Raw genomic sequence first — 19,201 nt, 5'->3', positions numbered from 1 at the left:
TCTTGTTGTTTTGCAAAATTCTCTGTGGTAGGTTTGAATATTGTTGTATACAGTGAATATCTTTGCAATTCTATAGTGTTGTGTGTAGTCCGTCTTTTCCTCATAAGTAATTAAAAGAAATATTTGCAATATATCAAAATTCATGCTGGCTAACTATTTCTTTCCTTATTATTTTAAAAACAAAACCAGATCGACAATATATAAAGGAAAGAGAGTCTGTGGAAAGGCTTCAAGAACCACTGCTTGATGTTCTACAGAAACTTTGCAAACTTCACCATCCAGATAACCCTCAACATTTTGCGTGTCTTTTGGGTCGCCTTACAGAACTACGGACATTTAACCATCATCATGCTGAGATGCTGATGTCATGGAGAGTGAATGATCATAAATTCACACCCCTTCTCTGTGAAATCTGGGACGTTCAGTGATGAATGTTTTTATTTTGGGATTAACAACTTTTTAAAGGACCAAATTGTATTCATTTTCACTGCAATATTCATTAGTTATTTCTTTAAAATTTCTTTACTGAAGTTTTTACAGAAACACACCAAAGAAATTTTGTTCATTATGTACTGAATATTATGTAACTATCAGTCTTTCATATGTTAATGTAAAGTATATTTTCCTGTATTTATATACAGATCGGAAAGAATGTTTCAGCATCACGTAGGTGTCATATTAACTCCTTCTGAAATTAAACTGATTGTATTTTTAACTCCTTTTTTAAAGTGGGACAATGCAGGTTTTATATTTGTTCTTTGCAATGCTCTTATACTTCACCTTTGTTAAAGGATATTTTTCAAATATTAACTATAATAAATAATGAAAATGATGGATGCTACAACTGTCTCCTTTCTTTGAACATGCACAAGCTCTTAAATAGTAAAAAGCCATGCTGTTCTGCTAAAGGTAAGAAGCCTCAAAACAGTCTATACCATTACTTTTTGCGTGTAATAAATATGGAGCTTCTTGTTTTGTTTGCATTATCAATATTTATAAGTAAAAAATAGATAGTGTGTTCTTTGTGGAATGGTATCACAAGTTTACCTTCCTATACATTATGTTGCATTACAGACTTACGTTACCTACTGGTACTATCTCAACAGTGGTGTCTTAAAAAAATCTTAGTTTACATTTGGGTGCATTACCGACTCCATTAGCTACTAGTATCATCTCATTAGCATGTCATAAAAACAAGTATGGCTAGGAACTGACATTCAAAAAGCCCAAGATGGAATTGATATAAATTATGTGGTTTTCTGTAAGCAGCATAGGTTAGACTGTTAGTGAAGAGAACACACATTTGCCCTTTGGAGAGGGAGCAAATCTTAGACCGGGTTCTGTCATTTTTAAACCAGTCTGTGGGCACATCTACATGAGTGCTTTAATGCTCAGTAGCCTATTTTACTGCGCATTAGAACATCACAGCAATAACTGTGCTAATAAGCTAATGCGCAGTAAAATTAGGTACTGTGCATTGTCACTAAGAAAAGTGCGCTTTTGCTGCTGAACATTAGGGAAGTCTAAAGAGCATTTAGTTTGTACCTCACATTAGAGGGCACTTTTACATGTGCTCCAGAGGTGCTGGGATAGTGCTTTAATTAGCTCGGCTCCAAGAGCTTCCACGTCTCATGTGTCAGCATCCCCACGCTTAAAAATGGTGGTGTGGCCTCTTGAACTAAAGCTTGTTTATTGAGCTTTAGATCAAGCACCCCCTCTGCCATATTTAAATGTGGGGATGCTGATAAATGAGAGGCAGGAGGCTACTGTAGCATGGCAATTGCCATGCTCCAGCAGACTCAATTAATCGAGTCTGCTCTGACATGCTTTAATTCTGCTCTGCACTTGTGCGTAGGTGCCCAGTAGCGTTAATGCAAAAGTGTTTTAATGAACACGTAGATCAGAGGCAGGCAATTTTTTCGGGCAGAGGGCTGCTCACTGAGCTTTGGCAAGCCATCGAGCACTGTGACAAACAGCCAGGGGCAGATAAATAATACTTTTCTAAATTTTTTAGGGGCCCCATGGGCCAGACAGAATGGCTTGGCGAGCCGCATCTGGTCCGCGGGCCACATTTTGCCGACCCCTGATGTAGATGCACTCTGTGCGCCAAACTTCTGCTCTCTTATAGGTATAGACGGTTTCTGATCACTTATACCAGTAAAAGTGTCTGGACCCTATAAGAGAGCTGTTACCTATGAATCTTGACAATGACAGAGGAAATACAGCAATAATTTTATATGGAAACTATGAGTCTGGCAGTTAAAACAATTATCGTCCTCTCTGAATGTTTACCTTCCAATATTACAACAAACATCACATTTACATTGTAAAGAGTTATACCATAAAATTGGTTATCCGGCATTCTACAAGCCGGTATGCTTTACTAACTGGCACGCGGCAGCAGCTGCTGCCACCACCACTCTGCGCTGCCCCTGTCCCTCCAGCTCCATGCGCAGCCACTGCCACCCCTCCTCCCCACTCCGCTTGATATGCCTCAGATAACCAGAATTTTTACATAACCGGCACCCGGCATTCCCCACTCACTCCAGATAACAGAGATTTTACTGTATTAAAAAAATGCATTTTTTTTTGTTTTCCAATTGGCATAATTGGCATATTTTGTGCATTTGGTGTACTTCCTATATGCTTAGTTTCATTGTTTTTTTTCCCTGTTTAGACTGTTAAAAACATTCCCTTCTTATTTTAGCAGGTCTTCTTCATGCCAAATGGAAGAGAAAATAGGAACACTCAGTTAGAAAGCCGTGAGTATTACCAAAGCGAAGCTCAGGGAAGGTGAAGCATCAGAAATTAATTTTAAATAACTTTAACTTACCAAGTATAAAATTGGTGGTATCACTTTGAAGTGTAGACCTTGATGTTACATGAGATGTGTATGGACCAATGCCTGTACCTTTGTGGAGCACCATTTGGATGTTTTGTGCAGGGACAGGGTTTTGCTTGTGTTACTCCTATTGCAGGATTGAGGCTTTAATATTGTTTCCTAAGTAAACATTATTAGATCTAATGTCCTGGGTTTTCAAGAGAACAAGTCTACAATCCATGTTATAATTATGTGCATTCCTTTCCAGTATGGAACAGACTAGAAACAGGAAAGTCTGGTTTTACTGCAAGAACCAGACCTATTTCTACATGTAAAATAACTAGTGTGGCACAAAAACATTGTCAAACTGGATAAGAGTTGATCTTTTATTGGAGCAGATCATTTATAACTCTCAAAATTCTTTTATCACTAGTGCTTTGCGTAACAATAGAAACATAATTATCTTCTGTCTTCTGCCCATCCTTTCCCATCACTCATTTTAGAAGTGATTTTTAGTTATTTCTTTTAGATCCTATGTCCCTAACAGCAAATATTGCTTCATATACTCTGAAACACCAATCCAGGAGATTTATGCATATGATGAACATACTTCTTTGCAGGATAGGAGCCTGTGGTTATTCTTAAAATCTCCCACTTTTTCACAGGAGCATTGCTTCTTGAGTGGTAGCGTTACTGGGCATATCCTATTGTATAATCTACATTTGCTACTGAGCAGTGGTAATACTGGAAACATCGGTGTCCTGTCTATAGTGTAGCACTTTTACCCTAGGGAAAAAGTACTTAGGCAGAGTAAAGGTACCTTTATGTAGAAACAGCCTGTGATTGCTCTTTACTACAGTTAATCAGAAGGTAAGGGAGTAAGTCCCCTTCAATATAAATAGCTGAGTGGACAGGTATTTCCCCTAATTACTGTGTATATGGTATCCTGCTTGAAGAAGAAATGACAAGGTCATTTGTACTTGCTGTAGGGAATAGGCCTCACTTTTATGGACAATTTGTGCTGTTATGGTTCCAGGGGTGTTCAACCTATGGCCTGGGGTCCAAATTTGGCCTGTGGAGCCACGACATCTTGCTGGGATCCTTTGACCCTAGCTGACTTCCTGGCCCGGGGGGGCAGTGTGTGTATGTGTGCTGGACTCTATGATCTTCTGAGGTCCCCTCCAACCCTAATGTCTATGAAATCTATGACATCCAGTCTGCAGGGATCTCCATGGGTCCGGAAATTTGGCAGCAGGGAGCTGTAGAAACTTTGCACATCTGGATCCTGCCCTAACTGGGCTGTTGCCCATGCAGCATGATCAGGGCCAGGCCGCCTGCTAAGCATCCAGATCCAGCTGACGTTCTCCCCATCCCTCACCCCCTCCCATGCATGTGGATCATGGCCACTGCACCTCCTTCTCCCCCTGCCCTCTGCGCATCTGGATCTAGACCCAGGCTGCTTCTCCATCCTGGGAGAATGGATCAGGGTTCAGCTTCACAACCCCCAAGCTGGATCAGGCCCACTGGCTGGATCCAGCCTGAAGGAGCTGGCACTGCCAATCCAGCCCACAGAGTGAAAAAGGTGGGTGCCACTGGTTAAGAACATTAAAGCTACTGTTCTTTTGTATGTACTAGGTGTGCCACTAGTGGACAAGAGTCTTGTGTCACCCCCATCCCCTTGGAGGCACCCACTAATTGGCTACGATTGTTTTCAAGTAGCACAGTCCTGGGGTTACAGCATAAACCTGGGAATACAAAAAAGCGGTGTTCTGCTCTTTGCTCAGTTACAATCGTGGTGGATGACTATGATCAACTCCATTAAATCTTGGTTCCATATGGGGTTAGAAATTATCTAGTAGTGGTGACTACTCATATAGGGGTGGCCAGCCTGCAGCACACATGGCACAAGTGACATGGGCAACCTTGTGTATGTCACATGACAGATTGGGGGTGGGCAGGGAACAGCAGCAGATAGGGAAGGAAGCAGAAAGCGGAGCAGCAGATTGGGTAGAGGAAGAAGGTTAGATTGGCACTTGAGGCTGGTGCTGGGTTATTTTGTGGCACACCTGCCAAAAACATTGCCTCCACTGCACTCATATGCCAAGTACTCTTTAGTTCTCTTTTCTGTTCAGTTGTAACAAAGATGCAAACTAAGATTAGGGGGCAGAGAAGGTAGAATATAGGGCAAGATCCTCACCTGCCTTTCAGTGCCTAGAGGGAGCATCACATCCAGAAATACCTTTCCCATCCCACAGTGGGGACCAGCTGCCCAGGTACTTCCATTCCAGGGTGTGCATCTACACGTTCATGAATGTGCTGTAGTTGCTGTGAATCTTTTAGTACTTGTATAACCAAGTAAATCAATGCACAGTAACTGGCGCTATTGTGCAGTAGCGCCAGCACATGGCTTTTTAGTGATGCTAACTGCACAGTAGCCTAATACTACTGTGCAGCGGTGTATTACCATGATTTTTGCCCTGCCTGCTACTGCGCAGCAGTGCTAGGCTACTGTGCAGTTAGCATCTCGTGTAGAGGCCCTCAAGGTGACCACAACTCTGCAGTGAGACCCCTGTATGCAGCAGCTAGCGACTCAGGAGTTTAGTAACTGGGAGGATGCAGAATAACCCCCCCAGTCAGGATCTCCTGTGCCTCTCCCATCTACTGGACTTACTTCATGCTGCCTTAGGGCTTTTCAAGGGTCACTGCTGAATGAGGAAGCCTTGAAAGCTGTGGCCTGGGCAGGGGGAGGCGGCTGTGCAGGGGGCAGTGGGGGCACCCTGCAGGTGGGAACACCAAGGAGGCAATGGGGATTGTCGTGGAGGCAGAGGCATTGGCTGGACTTTCAAAGGATTGGAGCAAGGAATACTCAAGTATCCAGGTTGTAGCCATGCTGGTCTAGAGCAGGGGCTCTCAAACTGGGGCAGGCCACGAGCAACGTCAAAGGGGGTCACAAACCTGCGTGCCATCGGCGCTTCTGCTGCCGTGCGCGGCATGCCACGCAGGCCCCCCTCAGTGCTGCCGAGGCTCGCGGTGTCGCAGAGCTGGAGACCCCCTGGTCTACAGGCAGAAGGAATCAAAACTCCTGGGAGAGGTGGTATCTTTTATACCCAAGGCACAGGAAGGCAGGGCCGAAAGGGGCTCATCTATGCAGGCCAGGGATCCCTCAGATTGCAAAGAACAAGTCTTCCAGCTATTTAGTCGGTCCCGTAAAGAGATCGCCTCTGCCCAAAGACCCGTGTGTGCCTGCGCCCTTAGAGCAGCGCCGCGCCGGAGTCCCCCAAGGGCTGGGGGTGCCAGCTCTGCTGCAACCTATGCCGCGAGGTTTCATCACGCGATGTCACGACACGAATGCCTTTAGGTCAGGCAGGCCAATGCACACAGGGCTGCCGCTTTCTCACCCCCCCGGGACAACTGCATCCATCAGGTTCACCCGCGAATACCGACTCGAAGGCATGCCCGGTCACTGCTCTCCCGGCTGGCTCCCCGCAGCCCCCCGGAGAAGTCGCTCATTCCCGGGCAGCCCCGCCAGCGCGCTGTGCCCGAGCGGCGGCGGCGCTTCGCGGGCGCACCTGGCGCTGCCCAGCCGCTGCAATCAGGGCCGGCGAGTGGGCGGCAGCCGGCCCCGCCTGCCCCGCTCATTGGGCCTTTCGAACGCAGCGGGCGGGAGGTGGCCAATGGCGAGGCGCGGGGCGGGGCGGGGCTGGGCGTGGGGCGCTCGTTGCCCCGGGGAGTCCGAGGCTGCGGCCGCTGCGCGTGAGTACCCCGGCCCGGGCGGACGGCCGCCCCGCGGGGCAGTCCGTTGGGAGCGGTGCTTTCGCCTGCGCGGGGCCGCGGTGAGGGGCAAGCCCGCGGGCACCCCGCCCGGCTGGTGCTGCACGGGGCTCCCTGGAGCGCTGCAGGCAGCCCGCCCAGCGGTGGGGGCTTGGGACAGGTCCTGTCAGCACTCCCGAGACGCGTCTTGCCAGCCCGTGGGAACACGCGTGATCTCCAGGAGTCCTTAGGGCCCCCACAGAGCATAGAGAAATCAGGCTGGGAAGGCACTGATGCAACCCGGGACTCGGTATCCTCCTCCTCCGCGTGTTTGATTCCCTTCCAGGAGCCTTGAAGCATGTTGGGGTTGATCCACAGCCCTTGCCCTCCGTAGAAAACTTCTTTGCTCCTCCTGGCTGCTGAAAACAAGCTGGAAGTGCCATTTGACGGGGGCTCCCAGGGATGAGCCGAGATGCACTTGTGGGCCGCCTGCCTGTTTTGATCATATTAACATGAAGCACTTGCAAGCTGGGCAAAGAAAAAGGGAAGGGAGGCTATTAACTGGGCCTTGCCCGGGTTGCTCGTATTGCGGTAAATGGCACACCTACTTATTTAAAATTAGCTGTTTATACGTGGCCTCTGTCCTAGGTAGCTCTCAATCTGCAGTGTGGTCTGGATGAAATTATCACAGGCACTCAAAATTCCCATTTCTCTGATTTTAGTTATTTTTTTTGGAGTATTTAAGATGATATGTCTAACCTTGCATTAACATTTTATATTGGAATGAATGCAGAAGATAATGCAATAGGTGAGGCTGGGGAGTGAGCAGCTTTTAGTGTATAAACTTTAATAACCTGACCTCATTGCAACTATTGAACTCCACAGTGAGATGACAGCACAGTGCCATGTAACACTCAACAGATATTTGCGCTCGACACAGGCATCTGAGATCCTAATCCTTTCTTTTCTTTTTTTAAAGCAGTGTGGTTTGCTCTGACGTCCTTGGCTACAGTTTCCACTCCTGCAGTTTAGTGTGCTGAAAAGATGAGTAGCTCCATTCTCGAGTTGGCTGTGTTTCAAGGATGCTATATCCTTGTAGAATAGTTTAGCATCCTTTGGTATAAAGGTACTCTATAAATTGTCTCCCTAGTCCTTAAGGCTTGGGCAGCCTATACATTTTAAATCTTATAAGCGTGGTGTTGGATTTTTATTTACTTATGTCTTTTTAAAATTTGTCATCTTGTCAAATTTTTTAAAACCCGTTCCTTGGTTCTTGACTACAGATAGCCATATAACAGGGTGGTCAAGTTTTTGCCGAGCCAGATGCTTTACTGACTAATTCTGGGAAGCCTTGGTACCTAGGTCCTGCCTAGCTGAGCAAAAAGTGCATGCTTTTCAACTGTTGGCTCTACCTGAGTTATGTATACATGATTGCAAAACATCATTGCTAGGTGGACTGATATACATGAAGCCACATCAGCTGTCAGAGTTCTAGTCCTAAGATCCTCCCAGATGTACCAGTTTGCATCAAAGGAGTTGTCTTTGCCTTTCCTGTAGAGATGTTGCTTGCTGAGATAACTGCTTCAGCAGGAAATACTCCTTGATTTAAAAGGCATCCTTTGTCATGATAAGACTTATGTGACTCCATGGGCTTTCCCTCTGCATTCAGGATGAGGACAGGTTCACAGTAGAAAGTTGCATGTTTCCTTAGGGATACAGAAAGGGAATTCCTGAGGAGAGGAGCTAATGAAATGACCAGTGATTGCCACCTCACATAGTTTAAGCTTGATTAATCATGGGGGGGTTTTTTTCGTCTCTTTGGTATGCATTTGGGGTCCCACCAAGAAAAGCCATTTAAAAAAAATAAGGATAAGTGCTGCTTCATGTGATGTATTTGGCAACAGCAGCTGCATTTACAGAGAAGCACTCGGTAGGCTTCACACAGCTTTTGATACACTTAACGACCCAACATGGAAAAGAGGTGGCACTGTGTATAAAGAAGGACTCCTGAGTATATTAAATCAATGCCAGTTGACACCTTGAAACAAAGCTGTATGTTTGTTTAAAAAGGAACATACTGTGTAGAAATGTTGCTTCCAGCCACACTGTTAGACCTAATTTGGGGATTGACAGTTACATGTTTTAAATGGGTGGGTTAATGGGGGCTTTGAGTTGTGTGTACACAGGATGCACTTCAAGCCAGACTACTTTCCTGAGATAAGTGCATTCCTTTTTGGTGTCCCCTACCTTGGATCTATTACCCTGGTCTTTCACTGACTGTATGCTGTATCTCTGCACTTAAGACCTGTGTGGATCCTAGCAATAGGTTGCTCCTTCCCACATATGTTATGATGACTTGCACTACCTTAGTCTGATGGAGACCTCTGTTGTCTGAGGCCCTGGACAGTTGCCTTGCTTGCTTATCTCTAAGTCTGGCAGAGGTGTAACAATACAGCCAGGTGCCTGGGGCAGTTGCCACATGCAGGGCCAGCAGTGACTTATGGTTGCCACCATGCTGAGGGTGTGATCATGTGACAGTAGTAGCAGCCGCTTTTTTCCTTTTTTTCCCCCTCATGCCTCCCATCTGAAGTCAGTGTCTGGGACAGCAGTCTTTGTTGCCCTACTGCTGTTATGCAGCTGAAATCTGGCTCTGCCTCTGTTTTAAGGGCAACTCCTCTCTCTCCAGATTAACTAGTGCTTGCACTGCACCCTGCAATAGAGCAGCTTTCTGGGCCCCTCCAGCAATGAATTAAGGCTGGGAAGCCTTTACTTTTTCTCTGCTCCTTTTGGTTCCATTAGAGGCTCCTCTTATGGGCTGGCAGCAGCAGTAACAGAAGAGCCTGTAGGCACCCCAGAAATGGATGTTGCTGCTGGAGCTCCTACATAAGCAGAGCTTTATGCTGGGGTGGTTGTGCTCATTGCCTTTGGGGAAGGCTTCCTGCCACTGCATTCTTTGAGGAAAACTAAGGCAGATGGATAGCCCTCCAGGGCACTGACTCTTAACAGCACCAGGTGACTCACGCAAACAGCCATAGTAGGACTGAAGCAATTTCTGCATGCTTACTCACCATCAGCCCTACTTGTTTTTGTTCTGAAGGCCTCCTTTGCAAAAATGGGTACTAGAGAGTCCATATTCTTTAAAATGAATACAGGTTATACGGAATCTAACATGGCTTTTGTCAGAGGCGTAACAAAGCAGCCAGGCGCTGGGTGCAGCAGGATGCTTGGAATATTGGCAACTTCTGGCTGCCGCTGTGCTGCCGGGATAATTAGGTGGCTGTGGTGGCAGCAGATTATTTATCTGGCTCCCACCTGTAAGTTGGCAGCCATTCCGGTTGCACTGCTTTCTTCAGCCTGTGATAGCTACCTGCTTGCCCTGGCTGAGTGGTTGTGATAGTCAACACTGAAAATACATGTACTAAAACAGGGATTGGCAACCCCTGGCACACGTGCTGGAGCATGGCACGTGAGGCCATTTTTCTTGGCCTGCCACAGCCAGCCTGGGCTCTGGGTAGCTGCCACCAGCAGCCTGGGCTGCTCACAGCAGGTGGTCCGGAGGCTGCCCAGATCCTGGCCTGGCTGCAGCTGGGAGGTTGCAAACAGCCGCATGGGGCTCCACAGCTCTGGCACCAGATCTGTGGCAGCAGCTGCTGTAGGTGTGCAGCCAGGAAAGGCCCTGGGACAGCGCAACCCTGGCCCTTCCCCTGCCCTCCACCCGGAGGCGCTTGTTCAGCCAATGCTGCTAGTACCAGGGCTGTCCCGGCTGTACTCTCAAAAAGCATTTTTGCTAAAAGTTGCTCATTAACCCTTTTGGTTCTGGCCATCACACCCAGCATAGCTATTTGCAGCCTCCCAGCTGCCTGGCACTGCCTGCTGCAGCTGCTCAGAGTCCAGGCTGGCTGTGGGCAGGCTGTAAATGGCTGTACTGGGCTCCAGAGTCCCAGCACTGGCTCTGTGGTGGAGGCAGGTGCACATGTGCCTCATGATGTGTGGCAGGGAAGGGGCTGGGGCAGTGCAAGCCTGGCCCCTTGCCTGCTGTCTGCCCGGAGGCATGCTTGCACCTGCCTCCAGCAGTGAGGATTGGGCCCCTCATGCCTCCCCTACCTTTGGCACATCAAGTTGATGTAGGGTTGGAGGTTGGGGTGTTTTTGGGACGCCGATCAAAAATGTTGCCAACCCCTGCACTAAAACGATTATGCTTTTTTGAATGCTTTGGTGGAACAAATATAGTTTGAGAAACAGGTATTCATGGAAGCTGGCAATCTTACAGCAGCAGCCTTCATTTTTACCACCAAACAACCTCTTCCTTTTACTCTTGCTGTCTTGTATTCCAAAATGCCCCGCTGCTCCAGGGGTGATGGGGGCATGTGTTTGAACGTAGTTGATCGTACTTTTGGTTCCTGGCATGCCCTGTCCAGTTTTGGGCCCTGCATTTCCAAAGAGCAATAGACAAATTAGATTCTAGTAGAGAGTGACAAAAAAGATTAGAGGCTTGGGAAACATGATTATAAGAGGCTGAAAGAAGTAGGGTTATTTAGTTTGGAGAAGAGAAGGCTGAAGGGAGGATTTGATAATACTATTTAAATATTTTAAGGGGGTTATATGGAGGAAGGAGGTGAACTATTCTCTGTGACTGCAGGGGACGAGTCAGGAAGCAACAGTTTTAAATTGCAGCTAGGGAAATTTAGGGTGGGAGTTAGGAAGAACTTCACTCTGAGGGTGGTTAAGCACTACAACAGGCTACCTGGGGAGCTTGTGGAATCTCCATCCTTGGAAATTTTAAGAGCAGGTTAGGTAGACACTTGACTGGGATGGCTTAGTCAAAGATGATCCTGCCTTGAGCAGAGGGTTTGAGCTGATGATCTTTTGAGGTCCCTTCCAAGCCTACTGTTCTATGATCCCTTGATCTCGCAACTTCCATGTCTTGCATAAGCTATGTGAGATGACTGAGATCATGGTGCTTACCTAACAGCTACAGATTTCACTCATCCTGCCTATGCTGGATCAGTTCACCTGAGAAGGAGGTTGATTATTTGTCTTTCATAACTGCTGTCTGTACATCCAGTCCAATAACCTACTCTTATCAGCGTGAATGCCAAATCTGTCTGTTTGATCCTTTGTGCATGGCTGACTGTTAAGAACCTTAGATTTAGAATCCGTTTGGGGATACTTTTATATTGTAAATTTTTGTCCCTTCTAAGTATTATCCAGATGTCTTTGTAAGTACAAAGCTTTGGCTACTTTGGGAGTGAGGCTACAAAATAACTTAATTCAAAGAGTAGGTCTTTGACACTTGAATTTCACAAATTTTCTACAATCTCTGTTAAAAAAAAAAAAAAAAATCAGTTTTGCTAGGCGTTTCCAGAAAGTGCAGATGTAGAACATTCTTGCAATAGCTGCTGTTTGAATATGTCACTTTGTTTGTGATTTGAGCACTCCCTGTGAATTAGGCTGCCTTTTGTTCTTCTTTTGGCAGTTACCATGTTAAGGCTCTTGTTTGATTATGTGGGTCTCCTTATTTTAATGAGGCCAACTTCTCTACAGGCTGTTCCACCCATATTTTTTTTAAGCAGTCAATGAAGCCTCTTACTGTGGCTCTCTGTTGGGACAAAGGATTTCTTATGCTAAAGGAAAATGTATTCCCTAACTCGTGGGAAGCATAACATGCTCATTAGTAATGGCAAGTATGGAGTGTGCCCTTCTGTAGTGTATAGAAGGATGAATGACGGAAAGGACGTCCCAATACTTTTGTTTCCCTGCACATAAAAGTATAAATTAGGGTTGCTCTTGTATATTCCGATAGGAGCAACTGTGCAACTTCTGTGAAGTTTTAATTGAGCAGTGTGAAGAATCCTGGTACAAGGGAAAAACTGTGTCTGAAAACAAACTGGTTGTGCTATAGGTATAACTGCACGGTTTTAAGGTAAGTTTGCTTAAAGTTTGTTGAAATATGCTGTTTTTGGTGGCATGGGAAGTGGTCAGGAAGAAACAAATCAAACTTGTTTTTCCCCCCATGGAAATGGAAAACGTCATGGTTAAGATCCAGTTTTTAGACTGTGGAAGACTTTCTGTTTTTTCCTCTGTAAAAACTTGATGTAAATTTTGATTTTCACTGTGGGAGATCACATATTCCCACTAGAAGTTAACTAGCTGTGCCGTGGTTCTGGAAATTTTTCTTGTTGATTGTCAGTTTGATCATTTTTTTTTTTTAGAAAACCATAAATACTTTATCTAAGAGAGTACAGGATGTTAGTGTTAACGTCTTCAGTAGTATTCATTGCATTCAGGATTAAAACTGTAAATACAGCTTCTCTGAAACTTAGACCACTGGACTACATTGTAGCCTTCCATCAATTACTGTTATGGATGAAAAGATTCTTTTATTCTTTCTAGTCCTTATTTTCAGGTGTCCCACAACCTTTTGATAAATTGCCAGTTCAACTTGAGTCATCTGCTTTCTGGCCAAGAGAAGGAAACATGTTTCAACCATTTTAGGTGGACAAATATTGTTCATGAGCCTATGCAGGCTTTCATCTTTAGACTACTAGTTTAGCCTAGCAAAACAAAGGCTTAGCAGGCACATGGTTGCTGTCTATAAATATATCATGAGGGCAGAAACAAGGGAGAAGGTAAGCATTGATGGAAGAATTAATTGAGTATAAACTTGTTATTAATACGTTTTGGCTGGAAAATAGCAGACTTCTAACAATTAGATGAGTTGTAGGCTGAAAGTGCTTGAAGTATATGCAAGCAAATTCTATACTATATCAGACTCTGGGTAAGAGACAAAGAGGAAGAGAAGCTAAGTAAGTGACAGACTGCTGGAGTTGAAAAGAATTTTTGTGAAAAGTCAGCTAAAAGTTGCTTAGAGTAGATTTAGTGGTTTTATACCAGTTGGATAAGGTTTAGGCTGTGATATAAGGTTTATATAAGGGATCAAATAGGTTATTTTCTGATTAATAGTAATATGCCTGTTAAGTATATTGATATATTTCTGTATTGTCTAGCCATATTTAGCAAGCCTTTGATGTTGAGCTAGGTAACTGAGTATAAAAATGTAGTCCTATCTCGGCATCTTTGCTCTTCAGCCTGGCAGTTCTTGCTGAGTTGCCCATCTATGGATGAAACAAGGTCAGAGATAGCACAGGACATTTTTAAATCTAGGTTAGAAGTCCTTTCTTCTACCAGGCTAGCCACCTGCTAGAGGCTTTTAAGACCTTAGAACTTAGAAAAAGATTAAATCTTAAACACACTATTTCAAATATTAAACTTCCTGTCAGTGTTGAATATCTGATTATTTGGTTTGTAATGCTCCACCTGTATTGTCTTACCATTCACAGACTATTTTATTCAATAGTAACATTGCTATTAAAAGTCTAGAACAGCTGACTGAAAATATAATATTTTAAAGAAAAATATGTTTTTTGGTTTTTTGCTGATATGTGAAATGAAAGAGTATTCCATTAAAAATAATTTAATACTGTTTCTCTTCCTTTCTTCACTTCCAGTGAAAGTCACTAATGTAAATACAGATGACCATGCAGGATGCAGTTCAGGTAATTGACATTGTTAATAAATAATAGTACTTGGCACTTTGCATAAATGAGAAATGCCTTATATAGATCTTAGGGCATTTAGCAGAGAAGTTGCTGTAAGCATCATAGACATCCCATGAGATAGGGAAGTATTACCATCCCTAATTTAGAAAAGGAGAACTTAGTCACAGACAGTAAACTTGCCTTAGATCACACAGAGAGTCACTGACAGGACTGATATAAGCCATAAGTTCTTCATTTCATTTCGTATTTTAACTCGTAGATCGCACAGGGGCGGGCAATTATTTTAGCTGGAGGGGCACTTAATGAGTTTTGGTGAGATTTCGAGGGCTGCACAGGTAGCCCCGCCCCCTGACAGGTGCCCCAGCCCATGGTTGCCATCTTGGAACTGGAAGTCCTGACCTTTGCCACTGGGAGTTTATCGCCTTGCCCCCAGAAGTATTCCTTTTGGGAGGGGGGTTGCCATCTTGGGACTGGTTAAAAAAAAAAATAAAAAAAATCAAATCGTATACCAAAAATCAAACATTTGCTATGACCCATTTAATTTTATTTCAAAAATATTTTTGTCCTGATTTACGTGTTTGCATAGTGTATATAGAGGCGATTGCATAATAGCTTAAAATAAACTTTTACTGTTGTATATTGTGTGGGGGAGTATGTGTATGGTGGGGCTTGTAGTGGGATGTGGTTGTGGGGGGTTGTGGATATGGTGGGGGGGGTGTGGAGGCCTCACTCATGTGCCCCCACCATGACACAGCCCCTGCTACCACCAGCAATGGGGGGTCCTCATGGCGCACACAGGCAGAGCCCCCCAGCCGCATGCGGCTTTGACCAGTTCTGGGACCTGAACGTGGTGGCAGAAAGTGGGGTCAGGCTTCTGGCTCCATTGTGTGAGGCTCCTCACCTCTCATGTGCAGCTCTCAGGATCCGGCCAGTTGTGCACCACATGAGGGGGAGCCCCATGCAATGGAGTTGCTGCCTTGGTCCCACCCCTTGCTGCCATGTGCAGCTCCTGGGGCTCTGCTAGGAAGCAGGGAGTGGGGCTGATCCAGCCTGACTCCATCATGCTGGGCTCCCCACTACTTCTGGCAGAGTCCTGGGAGCTGCACATTGGCAGCAGGAAACAGGGAAGGCTCCCAGCTCCGTTGCATGGGGCTCCTCTCGTGTGGTGCATGACTTTGGCTGAGTCCTGGGAGCTGTGTGTGAGCTCCACGGGGAGTCCCACATGATGGAACCGAGTTGATCTGGGCTCCATGCTTCTGCCAGCGCACGCTTCGCACTCCCATCCAGCCACAGCTGCCCTCTGCCTGCCACTGCTTCCCTACTTGCTGCCCAGATTGCTGAAGCAGGAAGATGAGGAGGAGTCATTGAAGACCAGGGGAACTGAGCAGTTCCCCAGGCAGTGGCAGCAGTGGCCTTACCCAGAATCTGTGTACACTTCCACCCTCGGGCATGGGAGGGCCTCATGAAGAGAACAGCAGGCACAGCCATGGGCAGGCTGCATACATTTAATTAGTGGACACTCAGCTGTGGGACAGATGCGGCCCGAAAGCTATATTTTGTCTGTCCTTGCATTACAAGTGTCATGTAATTAACTGGTTAATTGTGCAGTTACCTTGAGTCCAACTACACAAGCAATAAAAAGGTCCAACCAGATATAAAGTTAGACCTCAAAAATATGTACTAAGTTTATAGTGGATTAGTATCTGGCTTTAATTTGCATGAGTAGCAGGGTCTCCCTTGCAGCTGGGAGCACATCAGCTCGCAGAGTTCTTGGCAATGGGTGCAGTCCTTGAGCCATGGGAGTGTGAGACACATGGGTCTCTTGGTCCCAGCTGTACCTCACATGCAGCTGGGACCTAGGGACCCCACAGATAACAGGGTTCTCTGGGTCTTGGGTGCATGTAGTCCCCACGACTGGGAATCCTGTCAGCAAAGGGGGCTCCCAACTGTGGATGCCTGCTCCTTGATACAGGGAAAGCCCACAAGTGAATGGCAGGAAGCGTGATTGTGGGATAGGTTGTGCAATGGATCCAATTACAACTTTACCTCTGTGCAGAGGGGACCTTTCTTTCTATCTTTAAGTGTCGGTATTGGTGATTTCTAGGACATGGTATGAGCCAATCAAATGGTGAGGTTTCTAAAATACACAGAGATTTTTTGTGGAATGTTTCAATATTTCAGTTTTTCAAAATGATTTATTCTATGGAAGAAAAGTTTGTTTGTTTGTTTGTTTGGTTGGTTGGTTTACTGAAATGTGTAGGAAAAACTTTTTTGGGACATAGTAAGAATCTTGATCATGCTAAAGTTTGTATCAGTTTCTTTTGTGCTTTCCTAAACAACAATATCAAACCATTCCCCTGTAGTATGAAAATATATAATAGTTATATGAGAACTGAAGCCTAACTTTAAAGTGTATGCTCTTGTTTAGGGTAACACATTTTTCCTCTGCAAAATCAGAATATTAAGCAAAAAGTCCCAGGAAATCTAACCTGATTTTGAGATGAGATACAATACATTAAATAATAACTTGTAGGTCTGTCTGTTCATGTTGTGGATCCAGTACTAATTTTGCTATAAGTTTTTGTAAATGGAATGGTTATTTACAAATTGCAGGTACAGTAGTTTTTTTAAAAATTAGGAACCGTTAAGAAAATGTTTCTTATAACATGTGGAGGGATAACACTAAGGCCCTCTCTACTTCTTGAATTTATGCCACAATTAACATGTTTATTGCAGGATAAATGGCAAAGGTGCTATGTATGCACCCAATTAAAGCACCATCGCATGGCAAACCAGCCATAAAAAATGTTCCACAAATAAAGTAGAACACATGGCTTGTTTCTATGAGCCATGTCCATATACCAGAGCTCTCTAGGGCGGGTGTCCAATAAACAGCTGATTGTTGTAATCAGCCCTGTTCTCCACCAAGCGTGCTGACAATATTGTCTGCACAGGCTTGGGGCAGCCTAGTTTCCAAGAAGCTGGGGGCTGCCCCAGGGCCAGTGTCAGTGCCAGCAATCAGCTGATTGTCAGTATCTGCCCCCAAGACAGTTCTGGTTCTCCAACAGGGCCTGGGGCTACCCTGGGAAAGGAGGGAAGGGATCAGAGGCTGTGAGCAGGGGCTTCTTTCTTTGGGGAGTTTTAAACTCCATGCCTGGCATCTCTGGTAGGGCTGCTGGATGTGGGAGCATCAGAAGGTCCTGGTGGTGGGGGGAGCTGAAGGGCTTCCACTACTGGGAACGTGAAACCTGCTGCCCAGCAGCTTTGGCAGGGTTGCCAGGCACAGGGCATCGGATGCACCCCGCCAGAAGCCTAATGTTTTAAAGTCCTCTAGGGGGAAACCCCTTGTCTACCCCACTCCCCGACCAGGAGCTTCTGATCCCCTGCTCCTACCAGCCATGCTAGAGCTACCAGGCATGAGGTTTAAAGTCCCTGGTGGAGGAAACCCTTTAACCCATGGAGGCTGGCAGTTGGCTGCATATTTGCCTGGACAACTGCAGGTGAACCAGACCTGGGACTGTCTGGGTTGTGGCTGACAATCAGCTGACTGTTGGCATTAGTGCCCAGACAGCCCTGGGTCTTGAATTAGACCCCAGGCTGTCTGGGCTGGGGCTGATAATCAGCTGACTGTTGGCCTTGCAAATAGGGCTCTGGGCACCCAGATTTTAACTTGCCCATGCAGGGGGGAGCCCAGGATCACAATCTCAGGCAGTAGCAATTAGTAATAGCACAATTGGGTTCTAAATCCTGAGCTCAAAATTGTGCCTTTTGTCACGCGTGTGTAGTATGGGATCAGGGACCAGATCCCATAAAGCCAGTAAGTAAATATGTGCTGGGGTTTCTAAATCACTAGAATCATGCTTAAGCCTAGGAATCCAGATTCAAAACTGTATCTTACTTTAAAAGAAAGAATACGTGTGGGTGGTTTTTTAGCAAGATGAGGACTCTTATTCTATCATGTGATTTATTAGTCAAATTAAGGAATTTCTGGATTTTATTGTTAGAGGTTGCAAATGCTACAGTTAATATGTTTGACTTCATTGAAACTCTCATTAGGTGTGGTTTGGAGATGATCTTCCTTTAAGCCCACGATGTCCTCTGACTGCCAGACATGGCCCCGGCTTGGCAGATGTTTGCCTATATGACCAATGGATATCTGTGCGGCATGAAGCAACACTGGTGCCTATGCAGGAAGACCTATCAATTTGGCTATCGGGATTGTTTGGTAAATTGCTGTCTAAAGAAATTGAAAATCTGGTGTCTCAGTTAGTGCTGACTTTTCATATCCATAATATTGCGAAGAGTAATTAAGGTGTTTCGGCATAAGTAGTGAAGGTAGTTGCATTTCAATGCCTGCTGTAGTTTCATGTTTTATGAGCTACCATCTATCAGTTAGATGAACTAATAACATTATTTATAATTCCTATTTAAGAGTCACACTTTAAGTAATGCATTTTTAATCAGATTTTAAGCTCAGTTTAATATAAGTAGTTTCACAGGTAAACAAACATTTTTGTTTTCTAATATGTGAAAGGTCTTTCTTTTAGATTCAGAAGTTACGGTTTAAAACTGCCACATGCAGAAACAGGCAACTGGGGAGTGAGACGATATGATACAAATGCTAATATAACAATGTACCATTTTAAAGCTAGCTTACATTCTGTGTAGTGGCAATTGATTGGTGCTAAATGCATAAAGTAGAAAAAAAATGTTGAAGTTCATCAGTTAATGTGGTTGAACACAATTAAAAAAAAATTTGGATGGAATAATAACTATCACACTTCCGCGGACTAAAGCCAAAATAATGGAGGAATGCAGTGTCTGAATTATCACTATAAGGCCCGTGTGAGTTACTTCTTACCACTGTTTATTTCTAGGAAAAGAAGTTGCTGCAGAACAGTTGCTGGAAGAGCTGGATAATGGTGTGCTGCTCTGCCAGTTGGTTGGTGTTCTTCAAAACACAATTAAGAAATGTTGTAGCTCAAAGGATTTGCGGGTGAGTCATATGACATTTAGCTGTTACTGAAATAGGCCAATAAAAACTGACTTTGTACAGAGAGTAGAAGTTCAT

General features: G+C 45.0%; 2 protein-coding genes and 1 long non-coding RNA gene across 12 annotated transcripts in view; 2 read left to right on the top strand and 1 right to left on the bottom strand.

Moving 5' to 3' along the window:
• Positions 1–785, top strand: part of NR1H4 (nuclear receptor subfamily 1 group H member 4) — a 76,843-nt gene extending 76,058 nt beyond the window's left edge. For all 3 annotated transcript variants that reach the window (XM_090042837.1, XM_090042836.1, XM_090042838.1), the window contains one exon: positions 190–785. In XM_090042837.1, coding sequence (XP_089898963.1) covers positions 190–428 — 239 coding nt within the window. In that variant the 3' untranslated portion in view covers positions 429–785. The remainder of the gene's footprint in view (positions 1–189) is intronic.
• Positions 1–2,994, bottom strand: part of LOC149866045 (uncharacterized) — a 96,537-nt gene extending 93,543 nt beyond the window's left edge. Inside the window, exon 1 of the long non-coding RNA XR_016441824.1 lies at positions 2,834–2,994. This is a non-coding gene — a long non-coding RNA (uncharacterized LOC149866045). The remainder of the gene's footprint in view (positions 1–2,833) is intronic.
• Positions 2,995–6,531: 3,537 nt separating this feature from the next.
• Positions 6,532–19,201, top strand: part of GAS2L3 (growth arrest specific 2 like 3) — a 28,958-nt gene continuing 16,288 nt past the window's right edge. The window contains exons 1-5 of one of the 8 annotated variants that reach the window (XM_090042829.1): positions 6,556–6,574; positions 7,554–7,615; positions 14,074–14,127; positions 18,187–18,355; positions 19,008–19,126. In XM_090042829.1, the coding sequence (XP_089898955.1) occupies positions 14,104–14,127; positions 18,187–18,355; positions 19,008–19,126 (312 nt within the window). In that variant the 5' untranslated portion in view covers positions 6,556–6,574; positions 7,554–7,615; positions 14,074–14,103. The other 7 variants (XM_090042830.1, XM_090042832.1, XM_090042828.1 and 4 more) reach the window with 7 other exon arrangements.

The sequence above is a fragment of the Crocodylus siamensis genome, chromosome 4 (genome assembly GCF_052110815.1).
Source record: "Crocodylus siamensis isolate JL-2025a chromosome 4, ASM5211081v1, whole genome shotgun sequence".
NCBI lineage: Eukaryota > Metazoa > Chordata > Crocodylia > Crocodylidae > Crocodylus > Crocodylus siamensis.
The sequence above is the reverse complement of the archived record's forward strand: the minus strand, read 5'-3'. Positions and strand labels throughout refer to the sequence as shown.